Raw genomic sequence first — 19,159 nt, forward strand, 5'->3', positions numbered from 1 at the left:
ATCAGATCATCAAGCACATTGATAATCATTGTGTTTGTGCATTTTTTTATTTTGCAAGCAGGTTCTTATGCACATTATATTTCCAAATTGGGTTTTGCCAGATGTACGATACCAGTAACTGAAAATTGGTTGCATTCTTTATATTTTATGTGCAGAAAATAAAGCTATATCAAACTATATCTGGTAAAATAGTTCATTTGGATACAATTCATTCTAAAATAATGTATATTAGATAATTTTGCATTTCCATATTTTGAGGCAGAATTCACATCTATGTTGTATTTATCGCAAAAAGGGAAATTTTCTAGCCCCTGTTAATAGGTTGACTGTCAAATGAAGTGCGAAATGATCACTATCCGGTCACTACTATTTATAGGAGTGTGCTTGTTCCAATACAGATGGCCATTGTAATCAGGTTTTCCCTGAGGTGACGAAAGTCGTGGGATGGATCCTAATATGTCAGACATCCTTTTGCCCAGTATAGTGCAGCAACTCGGTTTGGCATGGATTCAACAAGTTGTTCGAAGTCTTCTGCAGAAATATTGAGCCATGCTGCCTCTATAGCCATCTATAATTGTGAAAGTGTTGCCGGTGCAGAATTTTGTGCACAAACTGACATCTCAATTATGTCCCTTAAATTTTCAACGAGTTTCATGACTGATATCAGGGTGACCAATTCATTTGGTCGAATTGTCCAGTTCTTCAAACCATTCGTGAAAGATTGTGGCCCAGTGACATGGAGCATTGTCATCCATAAAAATGCCTTCGTTGTTTGGGAACATGAAGTCCGTGAATGGCTGCAAATGGTCTCCTTGTAGCTGAACATAACCTTTTCCAGTCAGTGATCAGTTCAGTTGGATCAGTGGACCCAGTCCATTCCACGTAAACACAGCCCACATCATAATGGAGCCACTACCGGTTTGCCCATTGCCTAGTTGACAGCATGGATTCGTGGCTTTGTGGGGTCTGTGCCACACTCGAACCCTTCAGTCAGCTCTTACCAACAGAAATCTGGACTCATCTGACTAGGTCATGGTTTTCCAGTTGTCTAGGGTCCAGATGATACGGTCATGAGCCTGGAGGGGCGCTGCAAACAATGTCGTGCTATTGGCAAAAGCATGCACATCAGTTGACTGCTGCCATAGCCCATTAATGCTAGATTTCACCACCTTGTCCTAATGGATATGTTCATCATCCCACACTGATCTCTGTGGGTATTTCACACTGTGTTGCTTCTTTGTTAGCACTGCTCACTCTACTCAAACACTGCTGCTCTCAGTTGTTGACCATTGTGTTTTACATGGTGAGAGGTGATGCCTGAAATTTAGTATTCTCAGCACTCTCTTGGAATATTGAATTCCCTGCTTTCTAAAACTGAATGTCCCATGTGTCTAGCTCCAACTACTACTCTGCATTCAGAGTCTGTTAATTCCTGTCGTGTGCCCATAATCGGAAACCTTTTCACATGAATCACAAATGACAGCTCCGCCAATGCATTGCCCTTTTACCCCTTGTGTGCACGATGCTAGCACCATCTGTGTATGAGTATATTGCCATCCCATGACTTTTGTCATCTCATTGTAGATGGCTCGTTGAATATGTCTTGGCAGATCTCCCCATCTCCTCCTCCCACAGCACCTCTCTTTCTTCAGTTGAGATAGCGCAATGTGTCTGTGGCCAGAGACAGTGGTTTGTGTGTGTGTGGGGTGTGTGTGTGTGTGTGTGGGGTGTGTGTGTGTGTGTGTGTGTGTACTTTAGAAGAAGGCCTTGTGGCCAAAAGCTCACATGTTCAGTTATGCCTTTAACAGTGAAAAGTGAACATTTTCATTATTGCACTCTCAATTTTCCATTGGTTGATCATAAAGGTGTTGCAAGTGAATTACAGAATAAGTGGTGTAATTCATAATGGAGCACTGGGCATATTGTGATGAAGAGAGAGATGTGAAAAAAGCAATAAAAGTGGGCAGTGGTTAAAATTTTTTGTCATGAAAGGTCATACGCTCTTTTTTTCTCACAGTTTACTGCACTCGAGGAAGAATAGACAGAGACTCTGTTCAGTAGGTTTTAGTGATCAGTGCCAAAATATAATTAATTATGTTGAAGTTTGTCATTATTTGAATCCTATGTATTTGAGCAGTGGAAACCCATTCCGTTTACTCTTACATTAAATATATTCTTTCTTTATCTTTATATAGGAGGCTCCTTTATTTTGAGGTTTTCGTAATTGATGAAATGCTTTTTACTGTTAAAAATTTCATGATATTCAGTTTTCCAGTGAACTAGATTTTTGATCTTTCATTTTGAATTTTTATCTCCAAATTTAACCATGTGAACAAGACGAACAAGACAAAATGATGTTTTTAAGTACTCTTATTATTGTTTCTTGCAGTTAAAAGTAAGGAAGGTGAGCACCACAAAGAAAAGAAAGAAAAAGTTGAAAGGATAGAACAACAAATTGAGGTAAAAATTAAGGATGAGGTTCCTGAAGAGTCAGCTGAAATGACTGATGGCTATCAATCGGTCCCAGAATATCAGCCTGTTGAAGATTTTAAAGAGGAACCCGAATTTGAAGATGGTGAAGCTAGTGGTGGTGATGGTGATGGTATTACTAATGAAAACAGCCTGCTTGAAGAGACTTCAATGAGTAATATGGACCATAGCAACACTTATATCAAGACAGAATTAGATAATATTAAAATTGAGGATAATAGCTATTACTCCGTGAAAAGTGAAGAAGATACAGAGGATGATGTGCCACTGGTAAGGCGCTTTGTTACAGGCAACATTCTTTGAATTTATCTGTTATTTTTACCGTTTCCATACTCCCCAAGAATGTGTGCCCAAAAGCATAAACATTTGGCTTAAAACAGTTGTGAAACATTTTTTATCAAACCAATCTCTGCCACTGAAATGAATAACTTTTTTGCAGTAGTTGCTTGAAGGTGTGAAAAATATTAGTTTTTCTTGCTATTTTTCTGTTATTTTTGTACATACCAGTGGATTGTTCTTCTGTATTGATAACTTTTATTCTAGAAAATATAGGGTGTTAAGTAAGAATTAGTCCAGTAGGTCTGTTCCTAGTAAACCACCATTGGGTTCAAACCAATTGGGCTGAGGGTAGATTTACTACGAAAAAATTCTGCCATGTGGTTGAAATGGATGCAAACAGTTTTAAAAATTTCATTCATTTAAGGGAAATCTGTTGTTCCAGGGACGCTGAGAATGGACTTCTTTATACTATTTGGCAGCTAATATTTGACGAATCTGTTTTTCACTATTATTGCTGGACTCCTTCATTTGGGCCCCCATTCTTAACCATGTGTGTCAATATTTTTGTATTATTTTCTTAATACCCCATCTCTTTCTTATGATACTACCATTCTACCAAAACATTGCGCTTTTATATTTTATTCTGAAATAATTGCGAGATGGTATGCTCATTTTGGTAGAAAATTCATACTGACAACTTAGTTTTGGTTCATCTTCATTGGTATCAAAAACTTCCAAATTATGTATTGCATTGTGTTTTTAGTTTTGTTCCTCATATCAGTTACACATTATTTATGAACACATTCTTGTATGCTAATACCTTACCTTATCTATAGCTATAAATAGCATGCTAGTGGTTCAAGCCCAAAGGTATGAAGCAATCTTCTCTGTTTATTGGATTTTACTGTAAGCACAACATAACTGGGCATGTCACTGTTGCTGAAAGTAATCCCTGCCTCCCACAAACACTTACTCTTGCAAGGAAGGCAGCATTTAAAACAAAAATTCATCAGTGCTTCTATGGAAGCAGAGGTAACAGTCATTTAAAGTATTTTATGTAGTCAAAATTGAACATTTTTGCTGCATAAAAAAGAGATACTCCGTGGCACCTTGTAGATATATGTTCTGGTTGTTCACAAATTTTTTAAATCAAATAAATAAGAGAGTGAAAAATTAATAGTAGCAGATGTTTAACAGTTATGCTTATCGACATACTTATACAATTTTGGCCACTGTCAATAATAATAATAATAATAATAATAATAATAATAATAACAACAACAACAATTATAATAACAATATGCATAACATGCCTGAAAAAAGGAAGAATTGTTTTGTGGAATTTTGTTGTTTTGTACATAATTGAGTACTCTTATACCAAGAACAAAATAATGGAAATAATGTTTAAGCTTTCATTGCTCTGCAAAGTAGACAACCAACTCCAAACACAAACTTTTTTTGTGGAAATGATTAAATTCTAGTAGTGCTATCTGCCAACAAGGTCACGTGACTAGGATACAAATGAGGCACTGAGAGCCATAAGTGCCAAAAGCACATCATCTTTGACACTCCACATTTAAGTGAATATCAGAGAAACTGGTGAGGCAGCTTTTCATGGATGTTCAGATATATGTACAATGTGGACCTACAATAACTGCAGTACAGATAAATCTGACCCACCATAAGATCAGCACATGTCAGAAGCATGAATAAATGCTCAGTGCCTCAAATGAATTACTCTGTGATAAAGTCCAGAACTTACTGTGCTATCTCTCATTTAGAATCTGACAAAATAGGTTTTTCTGTCAGTATAATTATAACGTATACTGATGTCTGATGTAATTTTACTATATAGTGAGTGAATTTGCGTACCTGTGGAGTGTGCTACCGCCTAACTGTATCTGCCAAGCGAATGTAGACTAAAGTCTGCTGCGATGTGCTACGACCAGGTGGTATTGACATAAACTTTTAGTTGAGTGGTAAGAGTTAGCAATGAACCATGCACATTGTTTATCAAATCTGTATGTATTTGGACATGTGCAGAACTTCATTAAAACATGCACAAATGAAGGTGTGCTTGAGACCCTGATGCCAAGTTTCACCAGGTCTAGAGGAGCAATATGTAGCACATTGTGATAGATTTAGTGCTATGCATTTCAGATTACCGCACCTGCATTATGTTTAACACCATCCAAAGAAAAATAACCAATAAATCTACAAGTATCAAAAGTTAAGGTGTTCATGTGCTCTTACACAGCAGTCGCTACTGGAGACACTACTATAAAATGTTACTGCAAAGGGTACTGTCTGCTAACATAAGTTAGCATTGAGTGAAAATGAGTCAGCACATTACGACTTCTGTCGATACCTCTGCTCCCAGCAACATTCATGAAAAGTACCAAGTCAAGTCATGAGTGTAGTGTATTGGAATGGATTAGTTGTTTCATGTCATGTATATACATTTCACTTGAATTATTGCTCCCTATGAGCATTATAATTTTGAAGTTCTCGGCACTGCTAAACATCCGATTTCTAAATTCTCTGTCTACAATGAGGTAAATGTACAACACAAATATAAATATGCTGAAACCCAACTTTATGCTTTCCCATTTGCATTAATGTTTTAGCGCACTATCCTTTTTTTCCTCTTGTGCTCATTGCTTTTTCACCAGAAAAACTAGTTTTTTAATTAGATTCCATAATTCTTTCTTATGCTAATATGCAGTGATGCATATGAAAATTTGTTCTCATTACACGACATAGTTTTATTATATGATAAAAAAGCAATATTGAGAAATTGCCAAATGTTGCTGCAGAAGTCTACTACTCTCTATTCATCATAATAATATCTACCAATTAATCACTGCAGCAAGCTTAAGCTTTATCCAGTTTGTCCTGCCCAGTCAAAGTTCTTGGTTCATTACAATATTAACTTTTTTGCACACATTTCCATTGTTTTTGTATACAGTTTCCTGTTGATATCATACAGCCTTCTCTATATCATTTAGCTTGTACAGTACTGTCAATTTTGTTTGTCTGAGGTGCTATAAAAGCAATTCTCTTCGTAAAAATGTACAGCCAAATTCTTTAATCATCAATGTCTGTAAAGCTCTTTTCAGTTTTAACTTTGTGATGCATCCTCAGTTATCAAGTAATATTTCCTGGTTTCTCAAAAATTTGAAAAAGATATCTATATCTCCTCACCACTTCAGAGGAAGTGTTGAGTAACAGGTAGGCATGTTGAAAAAGGAAATGTCTGATATTACTAAGCTATCAGACTTAAGTTCTTCATCAGACGTAGGCAGAATAAAACACAAATATACATTCACAGCTCATACAAAAATGATCATTGTCATGTCCAGGGGCTACCACATTAGGGTCCGAAGATGGCAGTGGCCTCGTGTATGCTAGTTGTGAATTTGTGTATCTGTCTGTCTGTCTGTCTGTCTGTCTGTCTGCCTGCCTGTCTGTCTGTCTACATGTGATGAAGGACTTAAGATTGCTGGATGATATCTAGTGGTCTTTTTTCAATGTCACTGTCTGTCACTCAACACCTGTATGTTGTTAACAGACATCTATACTGTTTATATTGTTGTTATTTTATCAAAGATTTTTCCATTGTTTGATTTCCTGAAAAATCCCTATCTGCAATACTAGGCAAATAGTTCTTGTATCCTGTTTGTGGATTTCATCATTTATGTTGTCGAAAGAAAATACAAATTCATTTTAAATGAATATGAGTGTGTTTGTCAACATGTGAACAGTGAAGTAGTGTTGATTTGTAGATCTGCTGAAGTAATCTCAAAGTAGATTATTCAAAGGTGGCTGAACAGCAGATTTTTCTTTTTAATCACAATTGAAAATATGCCACAATCCAGTTACTGTGGTGGTCAAATAGAATGTCATTTGTAGGGTAACATTTTTTCACTTTGTTACATCTAATGTAAACAGCATCGTCAAAAAAGCAGAGAGCTGAGGCAGCCATTAGTATTTGCTGGCAGTTATGGTTGTGGTTGTTGTTGTTGTTGTAGTTGTTGTTGTAGTTGTTTACCAATTTGTATGTAGATTTTTAATTATTGTTTGTTTAAATTCGGTTTAATATCCTTGACAAGGAATTTTGTAATCTCTCTCTTCCTTTCTACCAAGATATTTGGTGTGCTGGGGAGCTCAGCAGCATTTGTAAATAAACTAGTTGAACATACCTGCAATGATACTAAAGGTTAGACCACTAAAATACATATACCACCCAAAAATTATCTTAATGTTAACCAGTGATCTGACAACTGTTAAATAACGCAAGCCCCACACGTCATTCTAGTTCTACGAGAAATGGAGTAGCCACAGGCACAACAGTATGAATTACCAAGAAGTTATGTGAACTGCTTATGTTCTGTATATGGTTAGTGTGATAAACATCTTGTGTAAAAGTTCTTTCGCACTTAAGCCAAGTCATTTACAAGAGTCATAACACAGATTTAGTAACAATTTGCCTTCCAGCTTGGCACTGAATTCAGGGTGACACATAGGTTTGTTGATACAGTTATGGACTTTGAAAATTATCTTTTTTTGAGATACTGTTTTATGGTATTTTGCATTGTCTAATTAAAAACATATGGAAGTTGTCTTTAGAGTTGGTGTTTGTGTCGTACATTTTTTTATCCTCTATATATTAAAGGGTAGAATTTATTTAACTTCACATTATTTGTACATTTGTGGACAGTGATCTGCTATGGCCTTCTAGAAACTACAGATGGAAATATATTGATAAGTTTTAGAGCAGTTTTCATGTAAAAACTTATGAGCAACCATTTACCCGTTTCAGTGGGCTCGTGCTGGAAAGACTCCACTTTCAGGGATGGTATGTCATTCATAGTTGTTTTGTATGTGCGTTGTGTGTGTTTGTAATACTAGATACTTCCCCATAGTTTTGTTCAGCATCCATCTCTTTATTTCCATTTAAGAAAGTGATTGTTTAGTTTGCATGTATTGTTTGCAGAGAGTTTTGTGATTCCTTTCATTTGTGTAATGTACAGGTATATTTTTTTCCCATTTACTTCATTTTATTCACTGTGGGGTGGAATAAATTGTAATTAACCTGTGTTGTGTATGCTCGGTATGACTATTGCATTGTGAAGCAGAGCGATTGGAGTATTACTTTGTGCAAAGTGATCTTTTTTAGTGTAATACTGTACTGTAAAACTGTATTTTATTAAAGATGCAGCCTGTATACCATCTGCATATGTGCATGCTTACATGCACTTGTGCATATTTGCCTTGTTGGTACGCATGAACATGCTAAAACCTTTGGTAAAATGTGACATTCTGACTCTGCAGGATGACCACTGTCACTGTTGAGGATGATAGCAACCAAGTATTTCAAAATTACAGTGAAAAGTGACTGGTTTCTGTCAATGATCACCATTGTGAGATCTCTGTACTCAAACATGCTAATATAAAATCATATTGCTGAAATAGCGATATCAAACAGTACAACAGTTTGGCTACAGTCAGTGTAATGGCATGTCATGGTACGCGTTCTGTTTTGTAGAGATAGTTCAAGCAAATTTATGTACTCCCCCCCTCCCTCTCTTTCTCTCTTTCTTTCTTTCTGTGTCTTTCTAATTGCATGTCAGCCACATACTGTTGGCACACCTTGCAAAAATGATTGGCAGGAATAAAAATATGTAAAATGTCCGTGGAAAAAGTTTGGGACTCATTGAGTAACGTGTAGTAAACTAAGGCGCAGGAGATAAACTTTTGAGCTTTCATTCTTGAGAGGAATGGGGGGGGGGGGGTGGACTTAATTCTGTAGTAAGAGTTAAAGGAGTGATAAACAGGGTCTCTTCAGAGTTTTTTAGCACTAGAGACATTACACTGGATGGAGTAGTATGCAGGTATGTAGTTATATGGCCTTAAGTACCTGTTCGTTCAAGGAGTTCTGCAGCACTTACAGAATAATCATTTAACGTGAGACTATGAATATTTAATGATTATCAGGGAAAATAAAAGTGAAGAACAGTTAACACGTGTACACAGATTTTGTTTATTGTTAATAAATATTACTCTAAACCTTATGGTTTGTTAATGCATTACTACCAAAGACTAGGCCAATTGTGGCAAAATGTCTTGCTTGTGCAGATGTTTCAAATTACATTTTTCATGACAAAGTCTTGCATGCTCAGCCACTGTGATAAACATTGCTCTAATTTATGTGCACAACTTTCTGCCTTTGTTATTGTATTCTACCATTCAGTATCCCAGCCTGTATTTGAACATCTATGTACTGTTTTGTTGGAAACTTAATTTCGCTGTGTTCACAAATGCTAATTTAATTTCATACAGCTTTCCTTTATTTTACCAACACTTTCAGAAAGAGAGTTTCTCTGATGACCCTCCTGTTTTAATGAATCAAAGCTCATTTTTAAACTATTATGCTTTTTCCTCAATTTCTTGGATTATTTTAGTTCAGTTTTTTTGTCTTCATATCAAGTATACTTATGAGAAAGAGTTTTCGTTTTTACTCCATGGTGATTGTACAGTGAACATACATTTGTTTTTTTCCATGGGTGACTTCCATTTGGGCTCCTTTACCTGGTAGTTGAGTTTCCAAAGTGGCACAGGCAATCTACCATGTTGCTTCCACCAGCCAGTTAATATCGTAATGTGGCGTGCTAGCTACAGTTGATATATTCTTTTCGTGGCAGTGTGAGCTATCTCATTCTCATCTGGCCTGCGACCCACCAGACAATGAGGAAATATGTCTGACACTCATTGTAATTGCTTATGGAAACCTGTGTGTAGGTCTTATGAACATGGAGTAGTGACACAAATTCAAAATCTCTCTCTGAATGCAGTTTTGAAGTGCAAAATACCAACAATGGAACATGCTAAAAAGTCATTTCCAGGCAACAGATTTATGTTTCATTTTTTTGCAATTCCAAAAGAAACTGTTTGAAGATCATAGAGAGAAAAATCAAGAAAAAGTGCTTCATAAACAATTAATAGCTCAGCTCAGTTTCAGGAATAAAGTCAGAAGTGAATTAATTAAATTTTGGGCAGATCGTTTACAAGAAAAAGGATACCCAGTCTTAAAAAAAATAATATTGGGGTCTATTTAAGGCATTAAAATAAAAAACAGGTATCATACACATTGATTTGGCTTGCCTGAACAAGGTTTGAAACTATAACTTGCAACTCCAGTGAGCAAGTAGGATGAGTGACGTCATAGTAGTGACATTAATTGTGAGTATATATAGTGAATGGTTTTTTCCTGGTTGTTTGAAGGCTGTTTCACAGTTTGAGTGACAGCTGTAAAGCATTGACAATTCATTACAATTATAAAATTATTAACATTTATATAAAAGCACTTAGGCACTAAAAATATACGTGTGTACTTAGCTTGAACTTACTAATGAAAACAAATCTGAAATGATCTATGAAAGTATATTGTCTGTTTAATGGCACAGAAACAACCTGTGAACTGTGTTAAATAACAGCATTGAATACAACAAAATTTGAAGATGTGAATGGTTCAGTGCGTGAGCTGTATAGACAAAGATGGTAGTATACAAATGGGACCAGAAGGAACAGTACATAAGATTTGTGCCATAACAGATGAAATTGAAATTCATTTCCATTTGTATCATTATTTACTGAAGTCGTCTTACAAACATCAAAACAACCATTCATTCCAGCTTCTTTTTTTAATTTTATAGCTTTCCTTTCATCAACATTTTGTGTATTTTGTAAACTTAAAAACTTTAAACATTCAACCTTTCTAAACATCTGGAGGGTCCTGTTTAAATACAATAGAAAGTTAGTGTATTCTCAGTGTTCATTTTGGTTTTTTAACTTTACTGTTTTTGTTTGTGCTTTTGAAGAATGAAAGTATTTTGTCATCAAAACTAATTTGTTGCTTTGTGTGTCATTATGAAGTAACACTTAACTAGTTCGTGTTTGCATATGTTGCATGAGGTGATGTTAAACGTGCAAATAGCTTTTTGAGGAGAGATTACACGAATCATTCTGATATATTGGTTTTACAAGTAAGTTGTTTGTCATTATTCAGGCTTCACGCGCTTCTCCAGCTATAAAGCGTAAGGTTGAGGACTCTGAAGATGATATGCCACTTTCAGCTCGCAAAAAGGTTAAAAAAGAAAAAAAGAAACGAGAAGCTGAAAGTGAAGAGGAGGAAGACTTCAAACCAGTAAGTTTATTTTAAAAAAATTTGTTTTTTGTGGATGCAGCCGTGAAATACAGAAAGAAGGAAGAATCTCTCTCTCTCTCTCTCTCTCTCTCTCTCTCTCTCTCTCTCTATCTATCTCTCTCTCTCTCATTTTAAAGGTGACAATATGCGGGTAATGTGTTGCAATTTATTGTGTAAGTTCACCATTGGACTGCTTTTTGTTACAAAGTAATTTTAGTTTTTTGTGAAAAGGTCTAAAACAATGAATTATTTTCTATCTGCAATTGGTGTGGGCATCACTGTTAAGCATCAATTCACAAAAGTAACACTTAAAAGAGTGTTAGTTACGATGACACAATTTGCAGTGATGCAATTCTGAACAGAGTATCAAGATGAATGTAGTGACACAGCATCAGCTCAGGTCACTACAATGGCTTTATAGATGAGCTCTTCAAGCTCTTCAAAGTTTTTTTTAAGATATTACTTTGTAGACCTTAAGACAAATTAAATTTTCTATAAGGTAATGGGCACAAACAAAGATAATACTTTGAGTGGTTAACATTTTCCATGACCTCCAGTCTGGGATTTACCTGAAAGATGTTTTTTACATTAGATAGTTTACATAAGGGAAATATAAATTATGGGCACTTAAACCCATTAGCCAGACCTGCAATTCCAAAATCTGTAGTGGAATGTTTGCATGACCAACAAGAAGCAGTTTTGGGAAATCGCTTCACAGAAAACTGGATTTGGGACCCCCATGTAAATGTACTTAGCAAATTCATTCACTTACTTATTGTGCCCAAAGATGAATTAGTTAATTAGTCTTAAGTAGTTTCTGCCTGTATGCCACTTAACACTAGTTATTAAGTGGGTGGTCTTCCTGTCAATTACTTTTTAACCTCTACCCTGCAACTTACCTTAAGGAAATGGCTGCATCCTGTAACATTTGGTATCTTTATGTGTTGTCCTATGTGATTGTGTATTTGTGTTATATGGTTTATTATGTGTGTGAGAATTAAAATTCTACATCATTTTTTATTCCCTGAACAGAAGAAAAAGAAAAAGGTGAAAGAACCGAAAGTTAAAACAGAAGACAAGCTTCCTGAGTCACCAAGAAAAAAGAAAAAGGAGGAAGAGCAACAAGAGGTCTGGAAATGGTATGTGACATGTTGCTCAGTAGTTGGCAGTACTGTTTTATCTTCAGAAAATTTTGCCACCAGATGGCAGTGCAGTCAAGTGTTACTAATATGGCTGCCAAGAAGCATGGATTCCACATCACTTCTAGTTTTCAACTGTGTGTTCATTGTATACAATGAGAAGAACTGTTTTTCTTGTTTGCAAAATGGTATTTTGCAATTTTTCTGCAAAAGTTTTAAGAAATTTGATTGGTTTACATTCTAAAAGACACAAGATATCTTGTCTTGTAGTGAGGACATACACACATGTGACAGCAGCAATTTCTGTACCACCTGTGTATGTTAAACTGAATCCAGTACTGTCTTGTGTTCTATATTTTTTTGTTATTTCTTCTATATCAGAGTGTGAAGGAAACTGTAGCCTTCCTGTTTATTCTAACTTTAAGAAGTTTGTGGTATGTTTCTGTTACTGGTGGTGACTAGTTTTCAAAGCATTCATGTTTATTCTAACTTTAAGAAGTTAGTGGTATGTTTCTGTTACTGGTGGTGACTAGTTTTCAAAGCATTCAATGAAGTGAGTAAGAATTAACATGTTGGGGCTTAGATTGTGTTATTGTTGATTAATGAAACAGCAAGCGGTAACTTTCCACCCTCTTCCTCCCAGTTGTGACACTTATATTATGATGCTGATTTGTGTTATTACAAGCTCAGCTTTTTTGCTGTTTAATGGGTAGTTGGCTGATTCATTAAATTAGTGGAAATCATTTGTTGGGCAATGTTTTTTAAAATCTAAATTTCAAATCTCAAAGGGAAAGAATGGTATATTACATTTTTAATTTAAGGAAAAGGCTGATATAAAGTTTATAGATGAATTAGTGTGGAAATATTTGAACTGTGTAGAGAAAGCTTTTGATGATTGCATACTTGTCTTTTAATGTTATTTCTGCTGTCACAGTGTTAACATAATTTAAAAGTGCACATGCTGTTGTGTGGTACTTGAACATTTCCATGTCATAATCATTTCTGCCGCATAAAGGAAATTTGGAAGATTCTTTAAGTACATATTTTATAATAAAGAATTTTAAAGGTCTGAATGAATGGCACTACTATACTGAATTTAATATTCAAACTAGTTCTTATTTAATTTGTTATTGATGGAGATGCAGCAAGTCACATGAGATCCATATCAACAATGAGTTCCTGTTTTTTTCATCTTTGGAGTGATTTTTGTTGTGAAGATTTTTTGCAACATGCATTATCTTCTACAAACATATGTTTTAAAGTAAACTTAAGATGTCATGTCAACAGTAACCATAAAGCCAGCTATTGTTTGTTAGGTGGGAAGAGGAAAAGCATACGGATGGCAGGAAGTGGACATTTCTGGAACACAAAGGACCTGTATTTGCGCCACCATATGAAAGGTTGCCACCTGATGTTAAGTTTTACTATGATGGTACGTGATATCACAGCTTTTTGGTTTCATTTGCCTGGTCTTTAAATCTTGTCCTTATTTGGTACTTAGTAGTTTTTTCTTTCTGGTACAGGTGAAGAAATGGCGCTCTCTGAGGAAGCAGAAGAGGTTGCTACATTCTATGCTCGTATGTTAGACCATGACTATACTACCAAAGAAGTATTCAACAAGAACTTTTTCAAAGACTGGCGTAAGGTAATGACAGAAAAGGAACGGGCGAAGATAACAGATTTATCAAAATGCAATTTTAAGCACATGCATGCTTATTTTGTTGCAAAATCTGAGGAAAGAAAAAATATGAGCAAGGAAGAGAAAAAGGTAAGTTGTTTCACATAATATTTGAGGTGATCTTAGAAGGTTTACAGTTCAAATTATTACACATTTTTTCTGTTTTAATCAAACCATGTCCTTCTTCTGCAGAAAATTAAAGAACAGAATGAAGAGATTACAAAGATTTATGGTTTCTGTGTATGTGATGGACATAAGGAAAAGATAGGAAATTTTAAAATTGAGCCTCCAGGGCTTTTCAGAGGACGGGGTGAGCATCCAAAAATGGGTATGCTTAAAAGGAGAGTAATGCCTGAAGATGTAATTATTAACTGCAGTAAGGATGCTGTTGTGCCAAAGCCTCCAGAGGGTCACAAATGGAAGGAAGTAAGACACGACAACAATGTAAGTGCTATTTGTCAAAAACTGACATTTTGAGCTGGTGGCTGTGTACGAAACACAGGTTGACTCTTACATAGAAGATTACAGCAACCAGTCCCTATTTACAATGCTATTTATTTATTTAAACAGCGCTGTTACTGGTTTCGAACCAACATGGTAATTTTCAGACAGGTAGTTCACGTTTTACATTAGATTTCGCCTTTTGTTTCACCAACTGACGGAATTTCCTTGGGGTGGTGGTGCCCTACAACCCAAACAAGATGTGATACAATGTCTTTTTAACTGTAATTGTGCCTCACAACGATTTTAAGTGATGTAAATAAATTTTAAAATGGAGGTGTTTCAGTTACTTACGATGAGGAATCCATGCCATTATGTTCCAGTGCTGAGTGCTGTAATCTTCTATGTAAGAGTCAACCTGTATAAACAATATAAGTATTGTGTCCAACAGAGGTAGACTGAATATGTTGTAGGAAAGTTCGTGTAGAATGTAAATACTATAGGATTAAAGGAGACTATGCATTGAAAAGCAGCAGCACTGAATTTTTTGGTAGGCACACACAAAGGAAAGAAAACTTGTGAGATTTCAGATTCTTCCCTCCAACACCAGCTTGTCAGAGCTACGTAGATGGGAGTTATCCTTGCATCAATCCTCAACGCCTGTAATCATCCTGGCCTCAGTCTCAGATAACCCACTGTCCCTGCACCGTTCACCCAACACTTTGCCCTTGCTCCGTAACCCTCTTCCAATTCAATCCCCACATCATCTTCAGTGTGCCACCCATTCCCAGTCCCTGTTCCTACCTCTCCTCCCCCATACCACCCAACACTACCCCTACCACAACCAGGGCACCTGCTGCAAAATAACATTGACACTGTTAGTCAAGCCGTGTGTGTGTGTGTGTGTGTGTGTGTGTGTGTGTGTGCGTGCGTGCGTGCGTGCGTGCGTGCGTGTGTGCCACTTTTGCTTTTTGGTGAGTGGTCACCTTTAATCCTAAAGTATTTATAAACTGAATTTTTCCCCCATTTGCTCTGTAATTGTTTAGTTGGAATTGTTGGGTAGCGTTTATTTTTCTTATAATTGGATAGATAAAAAATCTATTCACCAAGTGGTGGCAGGAGTACACAAATATAAATTAATTTAAATTTACAACCCTAATTCAGAGGTGACTTGCCGGACAGGACAATAAGGAAAGACTGATTTTTGGGTATTGCACTGGATGAGATTTGAAAACCTAAAAGATAGTATAATATACAAAAACAGAAATTACTGCCAAAACCTCATGCATATATTATGTGACCCTGGAGGAGGAGGGGGGGGGGGGGTAGAAAGGTCAGAAAATAAAAGATCTAGAAAACTGGAAGGGAATAGTACTTCAGAGGAATGTTGAGACCAACAGCATTTACATAAATTAAGGCCAGCTGGGTGATGAGAACGTAGGGTGTATTGTAACACTGAAAGTGCTCCCAACAAAAGTAAAGCAGCATGGGACATCATCAGCCAATACAATTCACAAACCCGCACACAAGATGCAATGCTGGTCCCATAAGAAGTAAATAATTACTTCCTAACCTCAGTGAGTGAGCTGAAAAACAAAATCAAGCAAAATGGCACTTGTGCACTAGACCACCTTGGTGCTGTGCCTCATAGGAAGTATACTTTCCACTGGAATGTTGTCACCCCAGAGGATATTGTAAAAGCTGTGGCAAAGTTCACCATCTCCAAAAGTATGGACTGTTATTGGTTCTCTAACTATGTAATGAAATCTGTCAACCTCTTTCTTTCATTTTTAATATGTGTTTAGAATCTGGAGTTTCCCCCAGATGCAATCAGAACTGCTAAAGTGATACCAGTCTTTAAAAAGGGAGATAAGCATCTGCTCCATAACTATCGACCAGTTTCTATTGTAACAATTTTCTCTAAAGTTTTTGAATATCTAATGTACAGCCAACTAAATAACTGTTTTGAAAAGCGTGATCTCCTCTCGAACAGACAGTTTGCATATCAACATGGTAAAAATACCACTACTGCTGTCACTGAAGCTGTTAGCCAGATGTTAACTGTATTCAAAAATTAGGATCTAGTATCAGTTGTACTTTGTGATCTTAGCAAAGCCTTCAACTGCGTACCATTTAACATCCTACTTGCAAAACTGGAATTTTATGGCATTCACTAACCATCTTTAGATGTAATCGAATCAGGAAACAGTTTGTATCAATTAAAAATATATCTCCTCGCTGAAGGAAGTTCAGACTGGAGTGCCTCAGGGCTCGGTCCTTGGTCCTTTTCTGTTCATCATTGCAATTTATGACTTACCTTACCATCTAGGAGCAAATTAAATTGTGTGTTATGCAGATGGCACAACACTGCTCAATACACACCATGACACAACAGAACTGCATCAGGCAACACAGGAAAAACTAGAACTAGTAATGAATTGGTTTTCTTCTAATGAACTCCTATGTAATCCTGATAAAACACAAGAACTAATTCTGGGTTTAACTACAGCTGTTGAAAGTAAATCAGTAAAATTGTTAGGATTCCACATTGATGCAGAATCAAACTGAGAGTAACATATTAGCCATATCTGCAAGAGTAGCAAGAGTGTGTTATCTCATCTGGAGACTGACAGATGTAGTCACTGATGAGTATCTAAAGGTGGTATATTTTGGCCTGTTTCAATCTCACATTTCCTATGGCATATTGTTATGGGGACATTCTTCCTCTGTCAGTGAAATTCTGAAAATTCAAAAAAGAGTAATCAGAATAATGAGCAAAGTTAAGCCTAAGGAACACTGCCCCCCCCCCCCTTTATCAAGCACATGATAATAACTGTTGTGAATCTACACAGCACTGCTTTATGTCAAAAACAACTTAAATGAGTTCAAGACCAGAGAGAACATACATCCCCACAACACTAGAGGCAAACTGGACTTCGGCATACCAAGACACAGACCCACAAAGACTGCAACCTCACACAAAATAATAAACTTCCAGCATCTGCTCAGTCACTGCCCAGTAATATTTTCAAAAGCAAGATTTATGACTGGTTACTGAAACACCCATTTTATAAGATAACAGAATATTTTGAAATAATCATTGACATTAGTATATGAGAATATTCCTAAAGAAAGTGGAATTAAATTGTAAAAACTTTACTGTAAAGTTATTGTTAATTGTGTATTTAATGTTCAGACCTATTCCACTGTAAGTGGTCAGTGGTGAATAAACTGAATACTGAACACCAATTCTCACCTGCATGGTTCTGAGAAACTGGTGTCTGGGGAGGAGGCCAGGTGGCAAATGAGTAAACAGGCACCAAGGTCAAGACTTGTGTTGTAGAGCATGCTTTGCAAGAGGATGTTGTGTGTTGCCAATATACACACTCTGCCTATGCCCATTCATCCTAATTGATAACTTAGTGGCAGTCATGCCAATGTAAAAGGCCAAACAGTATTTACATAATAGCTGGTATATGACTTGGTTGTTTGGTTTAGATACGTTGAGGACATCTTTGCCATAACTTTCCCACCCATACAGCCTTGGGGCATTTGAGGCAAACATGTTTTTTCAGAAGCAGCCTCTTTTTACAGCAACACACCACATTCTCACTTCAGCCTTCACTGGACATAGTTACCCCACCAGCCTAGTTCAAAAGCAGATGTCCCAGGGAATCACATTCAATCAGGGTATTACTGAACTCTCCAAAAAACAACTTAGGGGTACACTTCTTGTTGCTCTGTTTTATCCTGGCCTTGAATGTGTTAATCAACAGGTTCGAGGCTACAATTTCCTAAAATCGTGCCCTAAAATGAGGTCTATTCTGTCCGACATTTTGCCCACTACACCGAGAATAGCTTTTAGTCGCCCTCCCCATCTGTAATATTCTTGCCAGATGCTATGCTGCTTCAACACCCATTTCCCTAGCCTATATTTCGTGCCACTGTGACCATTACTGCTGTAGGACTTGCCCTAGGCACCCTCCTCCAACCATGTATACCAGCCCTGTAACTGGCAAAACATATACTATCAAAGGGAGAGCCACCTCTGAAATGACACGCCATACACTAGTGGTAATGTAAACATTGTTTCGCCTTTTACATCAGCATGGCCACCACTAAATTATCAGTTAGGCTGGATGGGTATAGGCAGAGAGTGTGTACTGGCAACCCACAATATCTTGTAGCAGAGCATGCTCTACAATATGACAGTCATTATCATGGTGCCTGTTTCATCACATGTGCCATCTGGATTCTTCCCTCAGATGCCAGTTTCTCAGAACTTCGCACGTGGAATTGGCATTACATGTCATGGGTTCTCACCACCCTCCTGGCCTTAATTTATCTTAATTCATTTCTTTTGTCCCAGCATTTCTTCACAGAAACTATTCCTTTCTTCAATCTCTTCCAATTTTCTATATCTTTCATTTTCTGACCTGCCTGTTTCCCACCCACCCCTCTCCTCCCCTCTCCACACCTCTGTCGCATACAGTTCATGTAGCTTTCTGCTGTTATTAATTGATGCATGATGTTTTGGCAGTAATCTCTGTCTTGTGTATTACTCTGTCTTCCACTTTTAAGCTCCCAGGTTCTCAAGTCATGTCTGGTGCAGTCCCCAACAATCAGTCTTCTCATCTAGTCCGGTAAGTCTCTTCTGACCAAGGGTTCTGGACGTCTTTTTCCCAACTTTCCCCCGTCTTAAATCACCTGTCCTTTTCTTTCTTCTGTCATACCTACCCTTCAAACCTTCTGCCAGAAGAAAGAGCTACTGGCTCCAAAAGCTTGCAAATTTAAATAATTTATATGTGCGTTGTCCTGCTGCCATGTGGTGAATATAGTTTTTATCTATCTAATCACAGCAAATTTTTAAAGTTGATTGTTTCTGTTGATATATTTATTTTTCTTGGTTTCGGTTCATAATCTGTG

General features: G+C 36.8%; 1 protein-coding gene across 2 annotated transcripts in view; it reads left to right on the forward strand.

Moving 5' to 3' along the window:
- The window catches only part of LOC126262216 (DNA topoisomerase I, mitochondrial), a 52,089-nt gene that overhangs the window by 17,225 nt on the left and 15,705 nt on the right, over positions 1-19,159 (forward strand). The window contains exons 6-12 of one of the 2 annotated variants that reach the window (XM_049958651.1): positions 2,390-2,760; positions 7,592-7,627; positions 10,838-10,975; positions 12,008-12,114; positions 13,431-13,546; positions 13,638-13,882; positions 13,985-14,236. In XM_049958651.1, the coding sequence (XP_049814608.1) occupies positions 2,390-2,760; positions 7,592-7,627; positions 10,838-10,975; positions 12,008-12,114; positions 13,431-13,546; positions 13,638-13,882; positions 13,985-14,236 (1,265 nt within the window). The remainder of the gene's footprint in view (positions 1-2,389; positions 2,761-7,591; positions 7,628-10,837; positions 10,976-12,007; positions 12,115-13,430; positions 13,547-13,637; positions 13,883-13,984; positions 14,237-19,159) is intronic. The other variant, XM_049958653.1, reaches the window with a different exon arrangement.

Source organism: Schistocerca nitens, chromosome 6, assembly GCF_023898315.1.
Source record: "Schistocerca nitens isolate TAMUIC-IGC-003100 chromosome 6, iqSchNite1.1, whole genome shotgun sequence".
NCBI lineage: Eukaryota > Metazoa > Arthropoda > Insecta > Orthoptera > Acrididae > Schistocerca > Schistocerca nitens.